General features: G+C 46.4%; 2 protein-coding genes across 7 annotated transcripts in view; both read left to right on the forward strand.

The window, feature by feature from the left end:
* Positions 1 to 20,983, forward strand: part of LOC143276214 (spectrin alpha chain-like) — a 130,416-nt gene extending 109,433 nt beyond the window's left edge. For all 6 annotated transcript variants that reach the window (XM_076580669.1, XM_076580668.1, XM_076580672.1 and 3 more), the window contains 10 exons: positions 492 to 681; positions 1,903 to 2,082; positions 3,112 to 3,224; positions 4,955 to 5,009; positions 7,418 to 7,512; positions 10,457 to 10,558; positions 12,480 to 12,533; positions 13,052 to 13,198; positions 15,128 to 15,275; positions 19,343 to 20,983. In XM_076580669.1, coding sequence (XP_076436784.1) covers positions 492 to 681; positions 1,903 to 2,082; positions 3,112 to 3,224; positions 4,955 to 5,009; positions 7,418 to 7,512; positions 10,457 to 10,558; positions 12,480 to 12,533; positions 13,052 to 13,198; positions 15,128 to 15,275; positions 19,343 to 19,468 — 1,210 coding nt within the window. In that variant the 3' untranslated portion in view covers positions 19,469 to 20,983. The remainder of the gene's footprint in view (positions 1 to 491; positions 682 to 1,902; positions 2,083 to 3,111; positions 3,225 to 4,954; positions 5,010 to 7,417; positions 7,513 to 10,456; positions 10,559 to 12,479; positions 12,534 to 13,051; positions 13,199 to 15,127; positions 15,276 to 19,342) is intronic.
* LOC143275723 (uncharacterized) lies at positions 8,223 to 8,582 on the forward strand (the record flags this gene model as incomplete). The annotated part of the gene is made up of 2 exons (XM_076579998.1): positions 8,223 to 8,270; positions 8,529 to 8,582. Coding segments are annotated over 2 exons (102 nt in total), but the record flags the coding sequence as incomplete, so codon positions are not given.
* Positions 20,984 to 27,313: the final 6,330 nt, after the last annotated feature.

Genomic DNA, 27,313 nt, shown 5'->3' on the forward strand with positions numbered 1-27,313 from the left:
GTCCCCCCCTAACTGTCAGTGTGTGTCCCCCCTAACTGTCAGTGTGTGTCCCCCTTCCCAAACTGTCAGTGTGTGTCCCCCTCCCCTAACTGTCAGTGTGTCCCCCTCCCTAACTGTCAGTGTGTGTCCCCCCCCCTAACTGTCAGTGTGTGTCCCCCCCCTAACTGTCAGTGTGTCCCCCCCCCCAACTGTCAGTGTGAGTCCCCCCCTAACTGTCAGTGTGTGTCCCCCCCCTAACTGTCAGTGTGTGTCCCCCCCCTAACTGTCAGTGTGTGTCCCCCTCCCCTAACTGTCAGTGTGTCCCCCTCCCCAACTGTCAGTGTGTGTCCCCCCCCCCCCAACTGTCAGTGTGTGTCCCCCCCCCAACTGTCAGTGTGTGCCCCCCCCCCCCCTAACTGTCAGTGTGTCCCCCTTCCCAAACTGTCAGTGTGTGTCACCCTCCCCTAACTGTCAGAGTGTCCCCCCTCCCCTAACTGTCAGTGTGTGTCCAGGTGGCAGAAGTTGCTGGCCGACTCTGAGGGCCGGCGGCAGAAGCTGCTGTTGCTGCAGGAGCAGTACCGGCAGATCGAGGACCTGTACCTGACCTTCGCCAAGAAAGCCTCCGCCTTCAACTCCTGGTTTGAGAACGCTGAGGAGGATCTCACCGACCCTGTGCGCTGCAACTCTGTGGAGGAGATCAGGGTCAGTTGGTGGGGTGGGGGAGGGGGTTGTTTGTGTGAAAGGGTGTGTTTGTGTGTGGAGTTGTGAGGGGGTGGGGTTGGAGAGGGGGAGGGGAGTTGAGGTGGGGGGTGGGGGGGAATGGTGTGTTGAGTGGGGGTGTGTGTGGAGGGCTGGGGATGTGTGAATAGGGGCCGGGGGGGGGGGGGGGGGGGGGTCTGGAGGGTGTGTGTGTGTGTGGAGGTGGGGTGTGTGTGTGTTCCCCGATACTTCCTTAACTCCTGTGGAAAGAGGTCATTTTCTGTCTTTGGCCCAACAACTTGGAATTCTCTGCCTATTGCTCTTAAATCTTAAAACTTATCTCTTTAAAAAATGCTTGTCATAACTCAAATTGTGCTGTTGTCCCAGACTATACCTGGTGATGTGGCATGTCATAATGACACACTGTATCCCAGGCACTTCGTGAGGCCCACAACCAGTTCAAGACGTCGCTGAGCATAGCATGACATGTTATAATGTGACGTGGCATGTCATAACGACACACTGTATCCCAGGCACTTCGTGAGGCCCACAACCAGTTCAAGACGTCGCTGAGCATAGCATGACGTGTTATAATGTGACGTGGCATGTCATAATGACACACTGTATCCCAGGCACTTCGTGAGGCCCACAACCAGTTCAAGACGTCGCTGAGCATAGCATGACATGTTATAATGTGACGTGGCATGTCATAACGACACACTGTGTCCCAGGCACCTCGTGAGGCTCATGACCAGTTCAAGGCGTCGTTGAGCATAGCATGACGTGTTATAATGTGACGTGACATGTCGTAACGACACACTTTGTCCAAGGCACTTAGTGAGGCCCATGACCAGTTCAAGGCGTTGCTGAGCATAGCATGACGTGTTATAATGTGACGTGGCATGTCATAATGACACACTGTATCCCAGGCACTTTGTGAGGCCCACGACTAGTTCAAGGCGTCGTTGAGCATAGCATGACGTGTTATAATGTGACGTGACATGTCATAATGACACACTGTATCCCAGGCCATTCGTGAGGCCCACAACCAGTTCAAGACGTCACTGAGCATAGCATGACATGTTATAATGTGACGTGACGTCATAATGACACACTGTGTCCCAGGCACTTCGTGAGGCTCATGACCAGTTCAAGGCGTCGCTGAGCATAGCATGACGTGTTATAATGTGACGTGACATGTCATAACAACACACTGTGTCTCAGGCACTTCGTGAGGCCCATGACCAGTTCAAGGCGTCGCTGAGCGCGGCTCTGGCAGACTTCAACCAGCTGACGGCGCTGGACAAACAGATCAAGGCCTTCGATGTGGGACCCAACCCCTACACCTGGTTCACCATGGACGCTCTGGAGGACACATGGAAAAACCTGCAGAAAATCATTAAGGTGAGAATGACACCTACAGAAAGTCATCAAGGTGAGAATGACATCAACAGAAAATCATCAAGGTGAGAATGACACCTGTAAAATATCATCAAGGTGGCATTGTAGAAAATCATCAAGGTGAGAATGACACCTGTAAAATATCATCAAGGTGACATTGTAGAAAATCATCAAGGTGAGAATGACACCTGTAAAATATCATCAAGGTGGCATTGTAGAAAATCATCAAGGTGAGAATGACACCTGTAAAATATCATCAAGGTGGCATTGTAGAAAATCATCAAGGTGAGAATGACACCTGCAAAATATCATCAAGGTGAGAATGACACCTATAAAATATCATCAAGGTGTCATTGTAGAAAATCATCAAGGTGAGAATGACACCTGTAAAATATCATCAAGGTGTCATTGTAGAAAATCATCAAGGTGAGAATGACACCTGTAAAATATCATCAAGGTGAGAATGACACCTGTAAAATATCATCAAGGTGTCAATGTAGACAATGTGACATTGATCTGTGTGTGACTGACATTGGTCTGTGTGTGACATTGATCTGTGTGTGACAGGAACGTGACATTGATCTGTGTGTGACTGACATTGATCTGTGTGTGACAGGAATGTGACACTGATCTGTGTGTGACTGACATTGGTCTGTGCGTGACAGGAATGTGACATTGATCTGTGTGTGACTGACATTGGTCTGTGTGTGACAGGAATGTGACATTGATCTGTGTGTGACTGACATTGGTCTGTGCGTGACAGGAATGTGATGTTGATCTGTGTGACATTGACAGTAATGTGACATTAATCTGTGTGTGACAGGAACATGACATTGATCTCTGTGTGACAGGAACGTGACATTGATCTGTGTGTGACATTGGTCTGTGTGTGACTGACATTGGTCTGTGTGTGACTGACATTGATCTGTGTGTGACTGACATTGGTCTGTGTGTGTCTGTGTGTGACTGACATTGATCTGTGTGTGACTGACATTGGTCTGTGTGTGACTGACATTGATCTGTGTGTGACAGGAACGTGACATCGATCTGGAGCGAGAGGAACGACGTCAGGAAGACAATGACCAGCTCCGTAAACAGTTTGCTCAGGCAGCCAACACCTTCCACACCTGGCTGACTGACACCAGGTACGTCACACCTGTCACATCACACATCACTACATTTGATTTTAACAGGTGCAGACTGGAAATTATCGACGATGACAGACTGGAATCGATCAGTGAGATAAGATTTGAACCAGTTGAGAACAGTGCCGTTGACACCAAATGTAAAATGAAGACGGGAAAGAAGGATTGAATGGTCTATCGTGTCAAAGGCGGCTGACAAGTGGAGAAGAGTAAAAAGAGAAATTTTTCCTGAGTCGGACGCTAATAGTAGATTGTTCAGGATGTGAAGGAGAGTGGTTTCAGTGCTGTGGTCAGCACGATACGCAGACTGAAAAGGGTGGAGAAGATTGTTGAAACAAAGGTGGTTGTTGAGTTGCTGTAGGACAGATTTTTCAAGGAGTTTGGACAGGAAAGGAAGGTTAGAAACTGGTCAATAATTTTCAAAATGTTTGCATCAATGTTGGGTTTCTTCAGAAGAGGCCGGATGATTGCAGTTTTGAAAGTGGATGGAAACGTTCCAGTAAGAAGGGATGAGTTGACAATATTGGTGATTGTGGGGAGAAGCTGTGAGACACACTAGGAAATATATATATACAGCATGATGTGACTGTCTTTGTTGTATGTGTGTTGTGTGGTTTATACATAGGACAGACATCTGCTCTTTTTTTTTTTTTTTTTTTTTTTTTGTAATTTACATTTTTCCAAAGGAGATGTGGTGTAGTAAATATGGATCAGTTCCCAGGCTTTGACACCCACTTGAAATTGAAATGGCGGGTGCAATGGCCAAGTGGTTAAAGCGTTGGACTTTTAATCTGAGGGTCCTGGGTTTGAATCTCGGGAACAGCACCTGGTGGGTAAAGGGTGGAGATTTTTCCGATCTCCCAGGTCAACATATGTGCAGACCTGCTTGTGCCTGAACCCCCTTCATGTATATACGCAAGCAGAAGATCAAATACGTACATTAAAGATCCTGTGATCCGTGTCGGCGTCTGGTGGGTAATGGAAACAAGAATATGCCCAGCATGCACACCCCCGAAAACGGACTATGGCTGCCTACATGGCAGGGTAAAAACGGTCATACACATAAAGCCCACTTGTATACTTACGAGTGAACGTGAGAATTGCAGCCCATGAACAAAGAAGAAGAAACTGAACCCTTTGAGGACCTGTAGCTGTTTCAACCTGTTCAGCCGATTTCACTGTTGAGCTGTTTGAGCTGTTCAACTGTGTGAACTGTTGCGCTGTGGGTGTTTCAAACTGTTGCACTGTGGGTAGTAGTAGTAGTCTTCAGTTTAACGTCTTTCATTTTAAGTGATATTAGACGAAAAAAAAAAAAAAAGAGAAAAAAAAGGGGGGAGGGCGGAGCATGGAGGTGGGAACGGTATTGGGCAGAGGGTGATGAATGATGTGTGTGTATGTGTGTGTGCGCATATGTGTGTGTGGGGGGGGGCAGTGGGGGGTGGGGAAAGATACAGAGCATTGGAAAAAATAAGACATTAAAAGGGGAGACATAGGCACAATATAGAAGGAAACGCTAACATCAAACAACTGTAACAATTATAACAAATGTCCAGTTGGACTATGCAGCAAACCTTCTGCAATAGCAGATAACATCTTGAAATTGTCAAAAATACATTCAAAAGAATTTTCCGAGAAGTTTGGTAAAAACGATTTTTGCACTGTGGGTGTTGCACTGTGGTGGGTGTTGCACTGTGGGTGTTTCAAACTGTCGCACTGACTGTGGGTTGCAGGTCATCCATGATGGAGGGGTCTGGGTCCCTGGAGGAGCAGTTAGAGGCCACCAAGGTGATTGAGTAGATAGTTCTGTGTTCAGTGGATAGTCCTGTGTTCAGTGAATAGTCCTGTGTTCAGTGGATATAAAAAAAAAAAAAAAAAAAAATTATTTATTTACTTATTTATGTACGCATCAAGTTTTTGCGCCTCATACATATTAGTAGTGGTGGTTTTTTTAAAAATCTATTATTTATTCACCTTGAGCTACTGAAACTGAAACTGAAACTCAGTGGATAGTCCTGTGTTCAGTGAATAGTCCTGTGTTTGGTGGATAGTCCTGTGTTCATCAGTGAATAGTCCTGTGTTCGGTGGATAGTCCTGTGTTCATCAGTGGATAGTCCTGTGTTCATCAGTGGATAGTCCTGTGTGTGTTCAGTGAATAGTCCTGTGTGTGTTCAGTGAATAGTCCTGTGTTCAGTGAATAGTCCTGTGTTTGTCAGTGAATAGTCCTGTGTTTGTCAGTGAATAGTCCTGTGTTCAGTGAAGTGAATAGTCCTGTGTTCATCAGTGAATAGTCCTGTGTTCAGTGAATAGTCCTGTGTGTGTTCAGTGAATAGTCCTGTGTTCATCAGTGAATAGTCCTGTGTTCAGTGAGTAGTCCTGTGTTCGTCAGTGATTAGTCCCGTGTTCAGTGAATTGTCCTGTGTTCATCAGTGAATAGTCCTGTGTTCAGTGAATAGTCCTGTGTTCATCAGTGAATAGTCCTGTGTTCAGTGAATAGTCCTGTGTTCATCAGTGAATAGTCCTGTGTTCAGTGGATAGTCCCGTGTTCAGTGAATAGTCCTGTGTTCATCATGAATAGTCCTGTGTTCAGTGAATAGCCCTGTGTTCATCAGTGAATAGTCCTGTGTTCAGAGATTTCTCTGTGTGAAATTCAGGCTGCTCTCCCCAGGGAGGGCATGTCGCTACACTGAGAGCGCCACCCATTTAGAAAATTTTTTTTCCTGCATGCAGTTTTATTTGTCTTTCCTATTAGAAGTGGATTTTTCTACTCAATTTTGCCAGGGACAACCCTTTTGTTGCTGTGGGTTCTTTTACGTGTGCTAAGTGCATGCTGTACACAAGACCTCGGTTTATCGTCTCATCTGAATGACTAGTGTCCAAACCACTACTCAAGGTCTAGTGGAGGGGGAGAAAATGTTGGTGACTGATTGGAACCAGTGTGCTCAGATTCTCTCACTTCCTAGGCGGATGCGTTACCTCAAGGCCATCACTCCACTATTCCCGTGTTCAGTGATTAGTCCTGTGATTAACCTTTAGGTGATTGAGTGATTAGTCCTGTGATTAACCTTTAGGTGATTGAGTGATTAGTCATGTGATTAACCTTTAGGTGATTGAATAAATTAGTCATGTGATTAACCTTTAGGTGATTGAATAAATTAGTCCTGTGATTAACCTTTAGGTGATTGAGTGATTAGTCATGTGATTAACCTTTAGGTGATTGAATAAATTAGTCCTGTGATTAACCTTTAGGTGATTGAGTGATTAGTCATGTGATTAACCTTTAGGTGATTCAGTGATTAATTATGTGATCAACCTTTAGGTGACTTAGTGATTAGGTGATTGAGTGATTAGTCCTGTGATTAACCTTTAGGTGGTTTAGTGATTAGTCCTGTGATTAACCTTTAGGTGGTTCAGTGTTTAACCTTTTCTTTTTTACAGCAATAAATGTGCTATATGTTGTCAACATGTCAAACAAACTGTGTGTTACAGCAACAGATGTGCTATATGTCGTCAACATGTCAAACAAACTGTGTGTTACAGCAACAGATGTGCTATATGTTGTCAACATGTCAAACAAACTGTGTGTTACAGCAACAGATGTGCTATATGTCGTCAACATGTCAAACAAACTGTGTGTTACAGCAACAGACATGCTATATGTCGTCAACATGTCAAACTTTTTTTTACAGCAATAAATGTGCTATATGTTGTCAACATGTCAAACAAACTGTGTGTTACAGCAACAGATGTGCTATATGTCGTCAACATGTCAAACTTTTTTTTACAGCAATCAATGTGCTATATGTTGTCAACATGTCAAACAAACTGTGTGTTACAGCAACAGACATGCTATATGTCATCAACATGTCAAACAAACTGTGTGTTACAGCAACAGACATGTTATTTGTCATCAACATGTCAGACAGTGTGTTGCAGCAACAGATGAATAGTCCTGTGTTCATGTCAAACAAACTGTGTGTTACAGTGCAAGGTGACAGATGTGCTATATGTTGTCAACATGTCGGTAAAACTGTGTGTTACAGCGACAGATGTGCTATATGTCATCAACATGTCAGTAAAACTGTGTGTTACAGCAACAGATGTGCTATATGTTATTAACATGTCAATAAAACTGTGTGTTACAGCGACAGATGTGCAATATGTCATCGACATGTCAATAAAACTGTGTGTTGCAGCGCAAGGCGACAGATGTGCGTTCCCAGAAGGGTCAGCTGAAGAAGATTGAAGACCTTGGGGCGGCCATGGAGGAACGTCTGATTCTTGACAACAGGTTAGCAGACAGACAGGACCAGACAGACAAGAGGACCAGACAGACAGGAGGACCAGACAGACAGACAGGACCAGACAGACAGGACCAGACAGACAGACAGGACCAGACAGACAGGACCAGACAGACAGGACCAGACAGACAGGATCAGACAGACAGACAGGACCAGATGGACAGCAGGACCAGACAGGACCACACAGACAGCAGGACCAGACAGCAGGACCAGACAGGACCACACAGACAGGACCAGACAGGAGGACCAGACAGCAGGACCAGACAGCAGGACCAGACAGGACCACACAGACAGGAGGACCAGACAGACAGGACCAGATAGACAGGAGCAGACAGAGGACCAGACAGGACCAGACAGACAGCAGGACCAGACAGACAGGACCAGACAGACAGGAGGACCAGACAGACAGGACTGGACCAGACAGACAAGACTGGACCAGACAGACAGGATCAGACAGACAGGACCAGACAGACCGGACCAGGCAGACAGGACCAGGCAGACAGGAGGACCATACAGACAGACAGGACCAGACAGACAGGAGGACCAGGCAGACAGGAGGACAAGATAGACAGGAGGACCAGACAGACAGGAGGACAAAATAGACAGGAGGACCAGACAGGAGGACCAGACAGACAGGACCAGACAGGACCAGACAGACAGGACCAGACAGACAGGACCAGACAGGAGGACCAGACAGACAGACAGACAGGACCAGACAGACAGACAGGACCAGACAGACAGACAGGACCAGACAGACAGGACCAGACAGACAGACAGGACCAGACAGACAGGACCAGACAGACAGGACCAGACAGGAGGACCAGACAGACAGGACCAGACAGACAGGACCAGGCAGACAGACAGGACCAGACAGACAGGACCAGACAGACAGACAGACAGGACCAGACAGACAGGACCAGATAGACAGGAGGACCAGACAGACAGGGAGGACCAGACAGACAGGAGGACCAGACAGACAGGACCAGACAGACAGGAGGACCAGACAGACAGACAGGAGGACCAGACAGACAGGACCAGACAGACAGACAGGGAGGACCAGACAGACAGGACCAGACAGACAGGAGGACCAGACAGACAGACAGGAGGACCAGACAGACAGACAGGAGGACCAGACAGACAGACAGGAGGACCAGACAGACAGGAGGACCAGACAGACCGGACCAGACAGACAGACAGGACCAGACAGACAGGCGGACCAGACAGACAGGAGGACCAGACAGACAGGACCAGACAGACAGACAGACAGGACCAGACAGACAGACAGGACCAGGCAGACAGGAGGACCAGACATACAGGAGCAGACATACAGGACCAGACAGACAGACAGGACCAGGCAGACAGGAGGACCAGACAGACCGGACCAGACAGACAGACAGGACCAGACAGACAGGACCAGACAGACAGGAGGACCAGACAGACAGGAGGACCAGACAGACAGGAGGACCAGACAGAGAGGACCAGACAGAAAAAAAGAGGACCAGACAGAAAGGAGGACCAGACAGACCGGACCAGACAGACAGGAGGATCAGACAGACAGGACCAGACAGGACCAGGACCAGACAGACAGGAGGACCAGACAGACAGGAGGATCAGACAGACAGACAGGACCCGACAGACAGGAGGACCAGACAGACAGGCGGACCAGACAGACAGGAGGACCAGACAGACAGGAGGACCAGACAGACAGGACCAGACAGACAGGAGGACCAGACAGACAGGACCACACAGACAGGAGGACCAGACAGACAGGACCAGACAGACAGACAGGACCAGACAGACAGGAGGACCAGACAGACAGACAGGACCAGACAGACAGGAGGAACAGACAGACAGGGAGGACCAGACAGACAGACAGGACCAGACAGACAGGAGGACCAGACAGACAGGGAGGACCAGACAGACAGACAGGACCAGACAGACAGGAGGACCAGACAGACAGGACCAGACATTCAGACAGACAGACAGGACCAGACAGACAGGACAAGACAGACAGGAGGACCAGACAGACAGGAAGACCAGACAGACAGGACCAGACAGACAGACAGGACAGGACCAGACAGACAGACAGGACCAGACAGACAGGAGGACCAGGCAAGACAGGTATGTCAGAATCAGGACAGGTATGTCAGAAACAAGAGGCAAGACAGGTATGTCAGAGACAAGACAGGTACCTCTGAGACAAGACAGGTATCTCTGAGACAAGACAGGTATGTCAGAGGCAAGATAGGTGTGTCAGAGACAAGACAGGTACCTCTGAGACAGGACAGGTATCTCTGAGACAAGACAGGTATGTCAGAGGCAAGACAGGTATATCAGAGACAAGAGGCAAGACAGGTATGTCAGAAACAAGACAGGTATGTCAGAAACAAGAGGTAAGACAGGTACCTCAGAGATAAGACAGATATGTCAGAGACCAGACAGGTACCTCAGAGACAAGACAGAGAGACAAGACAGATACCTCAGAGACAAGACAGGTATGTCAGAGACAAGACCGGTACCTCAGAGTGTGTAGTGAGGTATGGAGAGGGCAGTGAGGTGTTCAGTGAGGTGTGTAGTGAGGTGTGCAGTGTGTTGACAGGCGTGCCATAATGACAGGTACACAGAACACAGCAAGGTGGAACTGGCCCAACAGTGGGACCAGCTGTGTGTGTGTGCAGTGAAGTGTGCAGTAATGAGGTGTGCGGTCAGGTGTGTAGTGAGGTGTGTAGTGAGGTTAGTCGTCAGGTGTACAATGTGTTGACAGGCGTGTCATGGTGACAGGTACACAGAATACAGCACAGTGAGACTGGCCCAACAGTGGGACCAGCTGTGTATGTGTGCAGTAATGAGGTGTGCAGTCAGGTGTGTAGTGAGGTGTTCAGTGAGGTGTGTAGTGAGGTGTGCATTGTGTTGACAGGCGTGTTATGATGACAGGTACACAGAACACAGCACAGTGGGACTGGCCCAACAATGGGACCAGTTGGACCAGCTGTGTATGAGGATGCAGCACAACCTGGAACAACAGATAGAGGCCAGGTAATCTGTGGGTGTGTCTGTGTCTGTGTGGGTGTGTATATATCTGCGTGGATGTGATTGCATGTGTGTGGGTGTGTCTGTATCTGTTTCCAAGTGGGTGTGGGTGTGTATATGTCTTTGTGGGTGTGGGTGTGTTTATGTCTGTGTGGGTGTGTATATGTCTGTGTGGGTGTGGGTGGGTGTGTATATGTGGGTGTGTCTGTGTGGGTGTGGGTGGGTGTGTATGTGTGTGTGTGTGTATATATGTCCCTGTGGGTGTGTATGTCCCTGTGGGTGTGTGTGTGTGTATGTGTGGAGGGCAGCTGCTATGTACATTAGGCCCATCACCCACAGGGCGTCAGCATCAGCCGCCTATTAGTTTTTGATGCCTCGCTACATTTGTCGCATGGACGCCTGAAACCTGTAGCGAGGCGTGTCGCTCGCACACGCGCGACAAACCTCCCCAGGCATCACGCATCATGCTCCATATTTGGAAAGTCACGTGCTGAAACTTGCTGAAATAGATTCCAAAAAATGTCTCACACGAAACTAGTGGGTCTCGTGATTGGTAGCTCCATGCGCGTCTGTCGCTTTTGTTGCGGGGGAGTTGGACAAGTTCTGTCGAAGAAACACGACGCACAGCGACGGCGATCTTGCTGCATGAAAACCTCGGTCACTGGGCGCTGCGCGAAACTTGCTGCTTGTCGCGTGAAACTTGCTGCTTGACGCCCCGTGTGTGATGGGCTTTATGTATGTTGAAATGTATGTATGCATTGTGAGTGCATGTGCGTGCGTGCGTGCGTGTGTGTGTTAGTCACATGTTGATATGTGCAGGTAACATTGATGTAATGTGTTATGTAAACAAAAGTGTTTTGCTAAGCACCCAGTGCAGATTTCTGGATAGTGTGCTATATAAGTAGCCGTTAGTAGTAGTGGTAGTATGTGTAGATGTCTGTGTGGGGGGAATAGGGAGGACGACACATTTTGGCCATGTACTGTGTGGGTGTGGATGTGGGTGTGTTTGTGTAGGGGTATGTTTCAGTGTGTTTGTGTGGGTGTATGTCTGTGATTGTGTGTCTGTGTGTGTGGGTATGTCTGTGTGGTGTAGGGGTATGTTTCAGTGTGTTTGTGTGGGTGTATGTCTGTGATTGTGTGTCTGTGTGTGTGGGTATGTCTGTGTCTATGTGTCTGTGTAGGTGTATGTTTGTGTAGATATGTCTGTGTGTGTGTCCGTGTCTGTGTAGGTGTATGTCTGTGATTGTGTGTCTGTGTGTGTGGGTATGTCTGTGTCTATGTGTCTGTGTAGGTGTATGTCTGTGTAGATGTGTGTGTGGGTGTGTCTGTGTAGGTGTATGTCTGTGTGGGTGTATGTCTGTGATTGTGTGTCTGTGTGTGTGGGTATGTCTGTGTCTATGTGTCTGTGTAGGTGTATGTCTGTGCAGATGTGTCTGTGTGTGTGGGTGTGTCTGTGTAGGTGTATGTCTGTGTGGGTGTATGTCTGTGATTGTGTGTCTGTGTGTGTGGGTATGTCTGTGTCTATGTGTCTGTGTAGGTGTATGTCTGTGCAGATGTGTCTGTGTGTGTGGGTGTGTCTGTGTAGGTGTATGTCTGTGTGGGTGTGTCTGTGTAGGTGTATGTCTGTGTGGGTGTGTGTGGGTGTGTCTGTGTCTGTGTAGTTGTATGTCTGTGTAGGTGTGTTGTGTCTGTGTAGGTGTATGTTTGTGAGGATGTTTCTGTGTGTGTGTGTGTGTATCTGTGTGTCTGTGTAGGTGCATTTCTGTGTGGTTGTGTCTGTGTGTCTGCGTGGGTGTGTCTGTGTGGGTGTGTCTGTGTGTCTTTGTGGGTGTATGTTTGTGTGGGTGTGTCTGTGTATGTTTGTGTATATAGATGTGGGTGTGTCTGGAGGAGGTCAATGATGCAGTACATTTTTTGTCTGTTGCAGAAACCGCAGTGGAGTTTCTGAGGATGCACTGAGAGAATTCAGCATGATGTTCAAGTGAGTCACTCTTTGATTCATGTACTTTATACGCACTGATGCACTCTAGGGATGATGCACACTAGGACTGACTAATGCACTATGACTGATACACTCTAGGACTGACTGATGCACTCTAGGACTGATTGATGCCCTCAAGGACTGATTGATGCCCTCAAGGACTGACTAATGCACTCTAGGACTGACTGATGCACTCCAGGACTGACTGATGCACTCTAGGACTGATGATTAAGAATGATGCATTCTAGGACAGGCTGATGCTTTTTAGGACTGACTGAGGCACTTTAGGACCGACTGATACAACCTAGGACAGACTCATGCACTCCAGGACTGATGCACTCTTGGACAGACTGATGCACTCTTGGACAGACTGATGCACTTTAGGACTGACTGCAGACACTTAAAAAAGAACAAGAGTGGCAAGCTGGACCATCAGTTCACACACACACACTCTCACACATTCAAACGCACACACATACACACACATACACTCACTGATGCTCTGTATGTGTGTACAGACACTTTGACAAGGACAAGAGCGGCAAACTGGACCACCAGGAGTTCAAGTCATGTCTGCGGGCCCTGGGTTACGACCTGCCCATGGTAGAGGAGGGACAGGTGGACCCTGAGTTCCAGGCCATCCTGGACATGGTCGACCCCAACAGGTAATGCCCCTCACCTGTCTTCCCCACTACCCCAACAGGTAGTCCCCCTCACCTGTCTCCCCCACTACCCCAACAGGTAGTCCCCCTCACCTGTCTCCCCCACTACCCCAACAGGTAGTCCCCCTCACCTGTCTCCCCCACTACCCCAACAGGTAGTGCCCCTAAGGGATAGATATGTGTGACAACAATTGTCCATGATGATTTCAGGGATGGCTACGTGTCACTACAGTTGTACATGATGATTTCAGGGATGGCTACGTGTCACTACAATTGTACATGATGATTTCAGGGATGGTTACATGTCATTATAATTGTACCTGATGATTTCAGGGATGGTTACATGTCATTATAATGGTACATGATGATTTCAGGGATGGCTACGTGTCACTACATTTGTTCATGATGATTTCAGGGATGGCTATGTGTCATTACAATTGTACATGATGATTTCAGGGATGGCTACGTGTCACTACAGTTGTACATGATGATTTCAGGGATGGCTACGTGTCACTACAATTGTACATGATGATTTCAGGGATGGCTACGTGTCACTACAGTTGTACATGATGATTTCAGGGACGGCTACGTGTCACTACATTTGTTCATGATGATTTCAGGGATGGCTACGTGTCACTACAGTTGTACATGATGATTTCAGGGACGGCTACGTGTCACTACAATTGTACATGATGATTTCAGGGATGGCTGCATGTCACCACAAGTGTACATGATGATTTCAGGGACGGCTACTTGTCACTACAGTTGAACATGATGATTTCAGGGATGGCTATGTGTCACTACAATTGTACATGATGATTTCAGGGATGGCTACGTGTCACTACAAGTGTACATGATGATTTCAGAGATGGCTACATGTCATTACAATTGTACATGATGATTTCAGGGATGGTAACGTGTCATTATAATTGTTCATGATGATTTCAGGGATGGTAATGTGTCATTATAATTGTACATGATAATTTCAGGGATGGCTATGTGTCACTACAAGTGTACATGATGATTTCAGGGATGGCTACGCATGACTACAGTTGTACATGATGATTTCAGGGATGGCTACATGTCATTATAATTGTACATGATGATTTCAGGGATGGCTACTTGTCACTACAGTTGTACATGATGATTTCAGGGACGGCTACGTGTCACTACAATTGTACATGATGATTTCAGGGATGGCTGCATGTCACTACAAGTGTACATGATGATTTCAGGGATGGCTACGTGTCACTACAATTGTACATGATGATTTCAGGGATGGCTACGTGTCACTACAAGTGTACATGATGATTTCAGGGATGGCTACGTGTCACTACAATTGTACATGATGATTTCAGGGATGGCTACGTGTCACTACAGTTGTACATGATGATTTCAGGGATGGCTATGTGTCACTACAATTGTACATGATGATTTCAGGGATGGCTATGTGTCACTACAATTGTACATGATGATTTCAGGGATGGCTACGTGTCACTACAAGTGTACATGATGATTTCAGGGATGGCTACATGTCATTATAATTGTACATGATGATTTCAGGGACGGCTACTTGTCACTACAGTTGTACATGATGATTTCAGGGATGGCTACGTGTCACTACAAGTGTACATGATGATTTCAGAGATGGCTACATGTCATTACAATTGTACATGATGATTTCAGGGATGGTAACGTGTCATTATAATTGTTCATGATGATTTCAGGGATGGTAATGTGTCATTATAATTGTACATGATAATTTCAGGGATGGCTATGTGTCACTACAAGTGTACATGATGATTTCAGGGATGGCTACGTGTCACTACAATTGTACATGATGATTTCAGGGATGGCTACGTGTCACTACAGTTGTACATGATGATTTCAGGGATGGCTACGTGTCACTACAAGTGTACATGATGATTTCAGGGATGGCTACGTGTCACTACAGGAGTACATGGCCTTCATGATCAGCCGAGAGACAGAGAACGTGCAGTCCAGCTCTGAGGTGGAGCAGGCTTTCCGGGCACTGACCTCTGGGGAGAAACCCTACATCACTACACAGGAGCTCTACGCCGTCAGTTCCTCTGTCTGTCTGTCTGTCTCTCTGTCTGTCTCCCTGTGGTTTTGTCCATGTCTCTCCCTGTCTGTCTCCCTGTGGTTTTGTCCATGTCTCTCCCTGTCTGTCTCCCTGTGGTTTTGTCCATGTCTCTCCCTGTCTCTCTCTCTGTCTGTCTGTCTCCCTGTGGTTTTGTCCATGTCTCTCCCTGTCTGTCTGTCTCCCTGTGGTTTTGTCCATGTCTCTCCATGTCTGTCTGTCTGTCTCCTTTTTGTCCATGTCTCTGTCTGTCTGTCTGTTTGCTGTCAGTCTCCCTGTGGTTTTGTCCATGTCTCTGTCTGTCTGTCTGTCTGCTGTCAGTCTCCCTGTGGTTTTGTCCATGTCTCTGTCTGTCTGTCTCCCTGTGGTTTTGTCCATGTCTCTCCCTGTCTGTCTCCCTGTGGTTTTGTCCATGTCTCTGTCTGTCTGTCTCCCTGTGGTTTTGTCCATGTCTCTCCCTGTCTGTCTGTCTGCTGTCTGTCTCCCTGTGGTTTTGTCCATGTCTCTGTCTGTCTGTCTGTCTGCTGTCAGTCTCCCTATGGTTTTGTCCATTTCTCTGTCTGTCTGTCTGTCTGCTGTCAGTCTCCCTATGGTTTTGTCCATGCCTCTGTCTGTCTGCCTGTCTCCCTGTGGTTTTGTCCATGTCTCTGTCTGTCTGCTGTCAGTCTCCCTGTGATTTTGTCCATTTCTCTCCCTGTCTGTCTGTCTGCTGTCTGTCTACCTGTGGTTTTGTCCATGTCTCTGTCTGTCTGCTGTCTGTCTCCCTGTGATTTTGTCCATTTCTCTCCCTGTTTGTCTGTCTGTCTGTCTGCTGTCTGTCTCCCTGTGGTTTTGTCCATGTCTCTGTCTGTCTTCCTGTCTCCCTGTGGTTTTGTCCATATCTCTGTCTGTCTGTCTGCTGTCAGTCTCCCTGTGGTTTTGTCCATGTCTCTGTCGGTCGGTCTGTCTGTCTGTCTGCTGTCTGTCTCCCTGTGGTTTTGTCCATGTCTCTGTCTGTCTGTCTCCCTGTGGTTTTGTCCATGTCTCTGTCTGTCTGTCTGTCTGTCTCCCTGTGGTTTTTTTCCATGTCTCTGTCTATCTTTCTGCCTGTCTCCCTGTGGTTTTGTCCATGTCTCTCCCTGTCTGTCTGTGTGTCTGTCTGTGTGTCTGTCTGCCTGTCTCCCTGTGGTTTTTGTCCATGTCTCTCCTTGTCTGTCTGTCTGTCTGCCTGTGGTTTTGTCCATGTCTCTGTCTGTCTGTCTGCTGTCTGTCTCCCTGTGGTTTTTGTCCATGTCTCTCCCTGCCTGCCTGTCTGTCTGTCTGTCTGCTGTCTGTCTCCCTGTGGTTTTGTCCATGTCTCTGTCTGTCTGTCTGTCTCCCTGTGGTTTCGTCCATGTCTCTGTCTGTCTGCTGTCTGTCTCCCTGTGGTTTTTGTCCATGTCTCTCCCTGTCTGTCTCCCTGTGGTTTTGTCCATGTCTCTGTCTCTGTCTCCCTGTCATTCTGTCTCCTTGTCTCCCTGTGTATTTGTCCATTTGTCTGTCTCCCTGTCCATCTCTCTCCCTGTCATTCTGTCCATCTGTCTGTCTCCCTGTCCATATGTCACTCCATTTGTCCTAATTATCACTCTGTCCATCTGTCTCCCTGTCCATCTGTCACTCTCCATCTGTCTCACTGTCCAATTGTCACTGTCCATCTGTCTCCCTGTCCATCAGTAACTTCCCATCTGCCCTACTGTCTAATTGTCACTCTGTCTCTCTGTCCATCTGTAACTCTCCGTCTCCCTGTCCATCTGTAACTATCCATGTGTCCTACTGTCAGATTGTCACTGTCATCTGTCACACTGTCCAATTGTCACTGTCCATCTGTCACTAACTCTGTCCATCTGTCTCCCTGCATCTCTCCCTGTCCATCTGTCTTTCTGTCCATCTGTTTCCCTGTCCATCTGTCTCCCTCTCCAGTTGCCACTCTGTCCACCTGTCTCACTGTCCATCTGTTTCACTGTCCATCTGTCACTCTGTCCAATTGTCACTGTCCATCTGTCTCCCTACCCATCTGTCACTCTGTCTCACTGCCCATCTGTCCCTGTCTGTCTGCCACTCTGTCTCACTGCCCATCTGTCCATCTATCACTCTGTCCATCTGTCACTCTGAGTAGATAGATTTGGAAAGAGAATGTGGTAACTAGATAGATCAGGAAAGAGAATGTTGTGGTAATGAGATAGATCAGGAAAGAGAATACTATGGTAATGAGATAGATCAGGAAAGAGAATGTTGTGGTAATGAGATAGATCAGGAAAGAGAAAGTTATGGTAGTCAGACAGATAAAAAGACTGAATGCTGTTGTAATTAGGTGCGGAAAGAGAATGCTGTGGTAAATAGAGAGATCATAATGATAATATGGTAAATAGAAAGGTCAGGAATGATAATTATGTAAATAGAAAGGTCAGGAATGAGGCCATTGTGGTAAAAAGATGGGGAAAGAGCAGAGGGACCTCAGTATGTTGTGTTGAACAGAACTGACCACTGTATGATGTGTTGAACAGAACTGACCACTGTATGATGTGTTTTGAACAGAACTGACCACTGTATGGTGTGTTAAACAGAACTGACCACTGTTTGATGTGTTGAACAGAACTGACCACTGTATAGTGTGTTGAACAGAACTGACCACTGTATAATGTGTGTTGAACAGAACTGACCACTGTATGATGTGTTGAACAGAACTGACCACTGTATGATGTGTTGCCCAGAGCTGACCACTGTGTGATGTGTTTTGAACAGAGCTGAACACTGTATGTTGTGTTGAACAGAACTGACCACTGTGTAATATGTGTTGAACAGAACTGACCACTGTATGTGTTGAACAGAACTGACCACTGTATGATGTGTGTTGAACAGAACTGACCACTGTATGATGTGTGTTGAACAGAACTGACCACTGTATGATGTGTGTTGAACAGAACTGACCACTGTATGATGTGTTAAACAGAACTGACCACTGTATGATGTGTGTTGAACAGAACTGACCACTGTATGGTGTGTGTTGAACAGAACTGACCACTGTATGGTGTGTTGAACAGAACTGACCACTGTGTAATATGTGTTGAACAGAACTGACCACTGTATGATGTGTTGAACAGAACTGACCACTGTATGATGTGTGTTGAACAGAACTGACCACTGTATGATGTGTTTTGAACAGAACTGACCACTGTATAATGTGTGTTGAACAGAACTGACCACTGTATGATGTGTGTTGAACAGAACTGACCACTGTATGATGTGTGTTGAACAGAACTGACCACTGTATGATGTGTGTTGAACAGAACTGACCACTGTATAATGTGTGTTGAACAGAACTGACCACTGTATGGTTTGAACAGAACTGACCACTGTATGATGTGTTGAACAGAACTGACCACTGTATGGTTTGAACAGAACTGACCACTTTATGATGTGTGTTGAAGAGAACTGACCACTGTATGATGTGTGTTGAACAGAACTGACCACTGTATGATGTGTGTTGAACAGAACTGACCACTGTATGATGTGTTGAACAGAACTGAACTGACCACTGTTTGATGTGTTGAACAGAACTGACCACTGTATGTTGTGTTGAACAGAACTGACCACTGTATGATGTGTTGAACAGAACTGACCACTGTATAATGTGTGTTGAACAGAACTGACCACTGTATGGTTTGAACAGAACTGACCACTGTATGGTGTGTTAAACAGAACTGACCACTGTATAGTGTGTTGAACAGAACTGACCACTGTATGGTGTGTTAAACAGAACTGACCACTGTATAGTGTGTTGAACAGAACTGACCACTGTATGATGTGTGTTGAACAGAACTGACCACTGTATAGTGTGTTGAACAGAACTGACCACTGTATAATGTGTGTTGAACAGAACTGACCACTGTATGATGTGTGTTGAACAGAACTGACCACTGTATGATGTGTTTTGAACAGAACTGACCACTGTATGGTGTGTTGAACAGAACTGACCACTGTATAATGTGTGTTGAACAGAACTGACCACTGTATGATGTGTTGAACAGAACCTGACCAAGGACCAAGCGGATTACTGCATCAGTCGCATGAAGCCCTACGTTGACAAGATGGGCCGTGCCATCCCGGACACTTACGACTTCGTGGACTTCACACGTCAGCTGTTCATCAACTAGCACAGGGGGCGCTACCGTGTACTGATCCCCTGACACCATGGACTCCTGGCTTGGTGTCATCTTGCTGTGGGAAGCTGGGAATACAGTGTACTGTTGGTGTCATCTTGCTGTGGGAATCTGGGAATACAGTGTACTGTTGGTGTCATCTTGCTGTGGGAAGCTGGGAATACAGTGGACTGTTGGTGTCATCTTGCTGTGGGAAGCTGGGAATACAGACAGTGGACTGTTGGTGTCATCTTGCTGTGGGAAGCTGGGAATACAGTGTACTGTTGGTGTCATCTTGCTGTGGGAAGCTGGGAATACAGACAGTGGACTGTTGGTGTCATCTTGCTGTGGGAAGCTGGGAATACAGACAGTGGACTGTTGGTGTCATCTTGCTGTGGGAAGCTGGGAATACAGACAGTGGACTGTTGGTGTCATCTTGCTGTGGGAAGCTGGGAATACAGTGTACTGTTGGTGTCATCTTGCTGTGGGAATCTGGGAATACAGACAGTGAACTGTTGGTGTCATCTTGCTGTGGGAAGCTGGGAATACAGACAGTGAACTGTTGGTGTCATCTTGCTGTGGGAAGCTGGGAATACAGACAGCAGACTGTTGGTGTCATCTTGCTGTGGGAATCTGGGAATACAGACAGCGGACTGTTGGTGTCATCTTGCTGTGGGAATCTGGGAATACAGTGTACTGTTGGTGTCATCTTGCTGTGGGAAGCTGGGAATACAGTGTACTGTTGGTGTCATCTTGCTGTGGGAAGCTGGGAATACAGACAGTGGACTGTTAGGTTAGTGTCACACTTAGTGTGTGGGGAGAGGGGAACTAGGAATACAGTGCATTGCTAGCTGAGCAGGTGTGGCTGGGAGGGCTGCATGTCTTTCTTTTACAATGTTGAGCTTTTACAGGTAATGTCAGGTTGCCAGCAGTTATAATGTTGAGCTTTTACAGGTAATATCAAGTTGCCAGCAATTATAATGTTGAGCTTTTACAGGTAATGTCAAGTTGCCAGCAGTTATAATGTTGAGCTTTTACAGATAATGAAAGGTTTTCAGCAGTAACAGTGTTGAGCATTTACAGGTAATGTCAAGTTGTCGGTAGCACTTTGTTAGCCAATAACTACTGCTGCATAGAGCACTAGTCTCGTCAGTAACTGCACCAGTCACTTGACATCATGAACCCAGAGATTTTTTTAATAGATTTCCACGATTGTTGTTGGACATCTTGTGCTGTCAGTGGCTGGATGTTTATATAGTTAGTGACACAGAAAAAGGGTTTGTCTCAAAGTGTTGAACATAGTGACACATAAAAAAGGGTTTGTTTCAGTGTGTTGAACATAGTGACACAGGAAAAAGGGTTTGTTTCAGTGTGTTGAACATAGTTGGTGACACAGAAAAAGGGTTTGACTCAGTGTGTTGAACATAGTGACACAGAAAAAAAGGGTTTGTCTCAGTGTGTTGAACATAGTGACACAGAAAAAAAGGGTTTGTCTCAGTGTGTTGAACATAGTTGGTGACACAGGAAAAAGGGTTCAAATCAGTGTGTTGAACATAGTTGGTGACACAGGAAAAGGGTTTGTTTCAGTGTGTTGAACATAGTGACACAGGTGAAAGGGTTGAACATACAAGTGTCTGCCCACTTACCAAACTGGTCACAACTCAGATGGGGCGGGTTTTTCTTGAGGCTGAGAGAACTGGTCTGTTTCCCTGCCTTCAGACTTGCACCGTTTCTTCTTCTTCTTCTTCTCGGCTTTTTAAGTGCTGTTTTTTCTATGGTATCAATTTGTCATCAAAACAAAAAAAACTTTGCATTGGTTCTCACTTTCTTCAGAACCTTTCATCTTCACCCTCCTCCCCCTTGCCTCTTCTCCTGCATCCCCATTCACTCTTCGCCCCCTCCCAAATCCTGTTCCTGGCCATTGTGGCAGTCATTTTGCCCAAGTAGAGCTGTCTTGTGCTGATTGTTCACCCCCATGCTTGTCCCAAGATGTTCCTGACCACTGTGGCAGTCAGTTTTTTCCTTACCTATGTTGTGCTCATTGTTTTTGGTGATGGTGTGAAAGTGATGGCTGTTCTTTGCTGGTAGGAATTGTTCTTTGCTGGTGGGAAAAAGCTTCAAGAATATGATCACTGCAGTTGTAGCTGGTTTTTTTTGGTGATGGTGGGAAACTGATTGTTGTTCTTTGCTGGTAGGAAAAAAGCTTAAAGAATGTGATCACTGGGAAATGGAAGAGACGTGTGCAGTCACTCTGCAGTTGTCAGCTTCCTTCATCCATGGCACCAGGTCCAGTGTTTGTGTGCGCACTCATTCCTTTTACATTGACTCTGCAATTGTTTCAGTCTCTTCTGGCCATGCTGAAATGCTTGTAGAAATAGTCTGTCTTGTGCTGTGTTAGAATAGTCTGTGTCTTGTGCTGTGTTAGAATAGTCTGTGTCTTGTGCTGTGTTAGAATAGTCTGTGCTGGGTTAGAATAGTCTGTGTCTTGTGCTGGGTTAGAATAGTCTGTGCTGGGTTAGAATAGTCTGTGTCTTGTGCTGGGTTAGAATAGTCTGTGTCTTGTGCTGGGTTAATAGTCTGTGCTGGGTTAGAGTAGTCTGTGTCTTGTGCTGGGTTAGAATAGTCTGTGTCTTGTGCTGGGTTAGAATAGTCTGTGTCTTGTGTCAACTTAAAATTACTTAGATGTGGCAGGAAACCATGCCAAGGACATACTGTGGACTGTATGTAAATGTGTTGTTACTTCAATTATCAGTGAGGTTTTGTAGGTTTGTGTATTGAGATGTACATCAGTTATCAGTGTGGGTTTGTGCATTGAAACAGACAGTTATCAGGATCTAGGTATGTGTATTGAGGCAGACATCAGTTGACAGGTTCTAGGTATGTATTGAGGTAGATATCAGTTTACAGGTTGTAGGTATGTATTGAGGTGGACATCAGTTATCAGGTTCTAGGTATGTATTGAGGCGGACATCAGTTATCAGCTTCTAGGAATGTATTGAGGTGGACATCAGTTATCAGCTTCTAGGAATGTATTGAGGTGGACATCAGTTATCAGCTTCTAGGAATGTATTGAGGTGGACATCAGTTATAAGCTTTAAGGAATGTATTGAGGTAGACATCAGTTATCAACTTCTAGGAATGTATTGAGGTGGACATCAGTTATAAGCTTTAAGGAATGTATTGAGGTGGACATCAGTTATCAACTTCTAGGAATGTATTGAGGTGGACATCAGTTATCAGCTTCTAGGAATGTACTGAGGTAGACATCAGGTATCAGGTTCTAGGTATGTATTGAGGAAGACATCAGTTATCAACTTCTAGGAATGTACTGAAGTGGACATCAGTTAGCAGCTTTAAGGAATGTATTGAGGTAGACATCAGTTATCAGGTTCTAGGTATGTATTGAAGACATCAGTTATCAGCTTCAAGGAATGTATTGAGGTAGACATCAGTTATCAGGTTCTAGGTATGTATTGAGGAAGACATCAGTTATCATGTTTTAGGTATGTATTGAGGTAGCCATCCATTATCAGGTGTTGTGAACTTCAGTGTTGTGAACCTCAGTGTTGTGAAAGAGCAGAAAAAGTGCACAGTTTCCCAACTATTTGTTGTTACTGTTTTCAGTTTTTACATTCGTCAAGTTGATAAATGTTCACAAGGATTTCTTCTTCAGTGTTTTCTATTTTGATGGAACAGATCATAACTGTTTACTTTTGCCAATTCACAGCCAGCAGTCACTGCAGAACTCTTGAAGCAAAGTGTTAGTCTGAATGCTTACGGTTAGGGTGCTTGTGTTTTGTATGAAAACAGTTAGTTTTAATACTTACTGTTCATGTGCTCAACTTTTCTTTTCAACATGTTGAACAGAAACTGCTAGTCCTGTGTATAGAGATGTCCACAAGTTCACTGCTTTTTTCTGGCTTCGGGAATAAACGCTTGGCTTTCATCAAGTTCTCTGCAGTGTCCTCTGTTCTCTGAATGACTGGTGTCGTGCAGCAGTGCGAGTCAGGAAAAGTGCACAGCGCCCAGCACATCTCACACACTGCAGTCTGGCACAGACCACTTTTATTCCTGCACAGTCACAAGGAAAAACATGGCGGGAAGGGGCCAGGGGGGTTAGTGACCAATTCACGTCTCCAGCATCCTTATGATCGCAGTGGTCAACACAGTGACCTCAAAGAATGTCACCACATAGACGTCAAACACAGTCTGTCACCACAGTGACGTTAAACACAGTCACCACAGTGATGTTAAACACAGTCTGTCACCACAGTGACGTCAAACACTCTCTTCACCACAGTAACATCAAACACAGTCTGTCACCACAGTGACGTCAAACATTGCCACCACAGTGACGTCAAACAGTGTCACCACACACCACAGTGACGTCAAACACTCTCTTCACCACAGTAACATCAAACACAGTCTGTCACCACAGTGACGTCAAACATTGCCACCACAGTGACGTCAAACAATGTCACAACACACCACAGTGACATCAAACAGAGTCTCACTACAGTGACGTCAAACATTCACCAGAGTGACGTCAAACGCTGTCTGTCACCACAGTGGTATCAAACACAGCTGTCACCACAGTGACAACAAACACAGTCACCACAGTGATGTCAAACGGTGTCTGACACCACAGTGACATCAAACACAGTCTGTCACCACAGCGATGTCAAACATTGCCTCCATAGTAACGTCAAACAGTATCACCACACACCACAGTGACATCAAACAGAGTCTGTCACCACAGTGACGTCAAACACTCTCTTCACCACAGTAACATGAAACACAGTCTGTCACCACAGTGACGTCAAACATTGCCACCACAGTTGCGTCAAACAGTGTCACCACACACCACAGTGACATCAGAGTCTGTCACTACAGTGACGTCAAACACTCACCAGAGTGACGTCAAACGCTGTCTGTCACCACAGTGGTATCAAACACAGCTGTCTGTCACCACAGTGACATCAAGCACAGTCTGTCACCACAGTGACCTCAAATCACCACAGTGACCTCAAACACTATCACCACACGCCACAGTGACATCAAACACTGTCACCACAGTGACATCAAACACAGTCTGTCACTACAGTGATGTCAAATCACCACAGTGACCTCAAACACTGTCACCACACACCACAATGACGTCAAACACTGTCACCACACTGACGTCAGACACAGCTGTCTGCCACCATAGTGACCTCAAACACTGTCACCACACACCACAGTGACGTCTAATACAGTCTGTCACCACAGTGACCTCAAACACTGTCACCACAGTGACGACGAACACAGTCTGTCACCACAGTAATCTCAAACAGTCACCACACACCACAGTGATGTCAAACACAGCTGTCTGTCACCACAGTGACGTCAAACACTGAGTCTCACAACACTGATTTCAAACACTGTCTGTCACCACAGTCACGTAAAACACTGTCACCACAGTGACGTCAAACAATGTCGGTCACCACAGTGAAGACAAACACTGTGTCTGTCACTACAGTGATGTCAACACTGTCACCAAAATGACGTCAAACACGGTCTGCCACCACAGTGAGTGACCTTAAACACTGTCACCACACACCACAGTGACGTCAAACACAGCTGTCTGTCACCACAGTGACGTCAAACATTGTCTGCCACCATTGTGACCTCAAACACTGTCACCACAGTGACGTCAAACAGAGTCTGTCAACACAGTGACCTCAAACACTGTCACCGCACACCATAGTGACGTCAAACGCAGCTGTCTGTCACCACAATGGCGTCAAACACAGCTGTCTGTTACCACAGTGACGTCAAACACTTAGTCTCACCACCACAGTGATTTCAAACACTGTCTCTCGCCACAGTGACGTAAAACACTGTCACCACAGTGACGTCAAACAATGTCGGTCACCACAGTGAAGTCAAACACTGTTTACAAAGTGACGTCAAACACAACTGTCTGTCACCACAGTGACGTCAAACACTGTCACCACAGTGACGTCAAACAATGTCGGTCACCATAGTGAAGTCAAACACTGTGTCTGTCACTACAGTGATGTCAACACTGTCACCAAAATGACGTCAAACACGGTCTGCCACCACAGTGACGTCAAACATTGTCACCACACACCACAATGACGTCAAACACTGTCACCACTGTGACCTCAACAGTGTCTGCCACCACAGTGACCTCAAACACTGTCATCACACACCACATTTACGTCAAACACAGTTTGTCAAGACAGTGACCTCAAACACTGTCACCATACACCACAGTGACGTCAAACACAGCTGTCTGTCACCATAGTGACGTCAAACACTGTCTACCACAACAGTGAACTCAAACACTGTCACCACACACCACAGTGACGTCCAACACAGTCTGTAAACACAGTGACCTCAAACACTATCACCACACACCACAGTGACGTCAAACAGTCTGTCAACACAGTGACCTCAAACACAGCTGTCTGTCACCACAGTGACGTCAAACACTGTCTGCCACTACAGTCACCTCAAACACTGTCACCAAACACCACAGTGACGTCAAACACAGTCTGTCAACACAGTGATCTCAAACACTGTCACCACACACCACAGTGACGTCAAACTGTCTGTCACCACAGTGATTTCAAACAGTCACCACAGTGAAGTCAAACACAGCTGTCTGTCACCAAAGTGATGTCAAACACAGTCACTACAGTGATGTCAAACACAGTCACCAGAAACAGTCACCACAGTCACGTCAAACACAATCACAACAGTGACGTCAAACACAGGCTGTCACCATAGTGGAGTTATAGCCTAGAGGTAATGCGTATGCCTTGGAAGCGAGAGAATCTGAGCGCGCTGGTTCGAAACGGCTCAGCCGCCGATATTTTCTCCCCCTCCACTAGACCTTGAGTAGTGGTCTGGACGCTAGTCATTCGGATGAGACGATAAACCAAGGTCCCGTGTGCAGCATGCACTTAGCATACGTAAAAGAACCCACGGCAACAAAAGGGTTGTTCCTGGCAAAATTCTGTAGAAAAATTCACTTTGATATGAAAAACAAATAAAACTGCATGCAGGAAAAAAAAAGAAGAAAAAAAGGGTGGCGTTGTAGTGTGGCGACGCGCTCTCCCTGGGGACAGCAGCCCGAATTTCACACAGAGAAATCTGTTGTGATAAAAAGAAATACAAATACAAATACAAACAAATTAAACACTGTCGCCATAGTGACGTCAAACAATCACCATAGTAACGTCAAACAGTCTGTCTCCACAGTGACGTCAAACAATGTCACCACAGTGACGTCAAACACAACTGTCTGTCACCAGTGATGTCAAACAGTCACCACGGTTACGTCAAACACAGTGACCACAGTGACATTAAACACTATCACCACAGACTGTCACCATAGCGACGTCAAACACAGCTGTCTGCCATCACAGTGACGTCAAACACTGTCACCAATGTGACGTTAAACTCTGTCACCACAGTGACGTCAAACACAGATGTCTGTCACCACAGTGACGTCAAACACTGTCACCACAGTGACGTCAAACACAGATGTCTGTCACCAAAGTGACGTCAAACACAGTCCGTCACCATAGTGATGTCAAACACAGCTTTCCTGTCCAACGCTCTCCTCTGAAGCGACACTGTAAAGTACAGCACAGCAAACTGAGTTCCTCCTCTGTCAACTTTTCCCCAGAGCCATCTGAAGTGCTACAGTCCTCTTGACTGTCACAGACAGCGTGTAACTCTACAAGGACCCGCTTTCTGTGTGCGTTTGACAGGTGGCGTGGTTACGTGTCTTTAGCAGTGAAGACGTGGACCAGATAACCCAGGCCCACTGGGGCCATTAGCATTTTA

The sequence above is a fragment of the Babylonia areolata genome, chromosome 31 (genome assembly GCF_041734735.1).
Source record: "Babylonia areolata isolate BAREFJ2019XMU chromosome 31, ASM4173473v1, whole genome shotgun sequence".
NCBI lineage: Eukaryota > Metazoa > Mollusca > Gastropoda > Neogastropoda > Buccinidae > Babylonia > Babylonia areolata.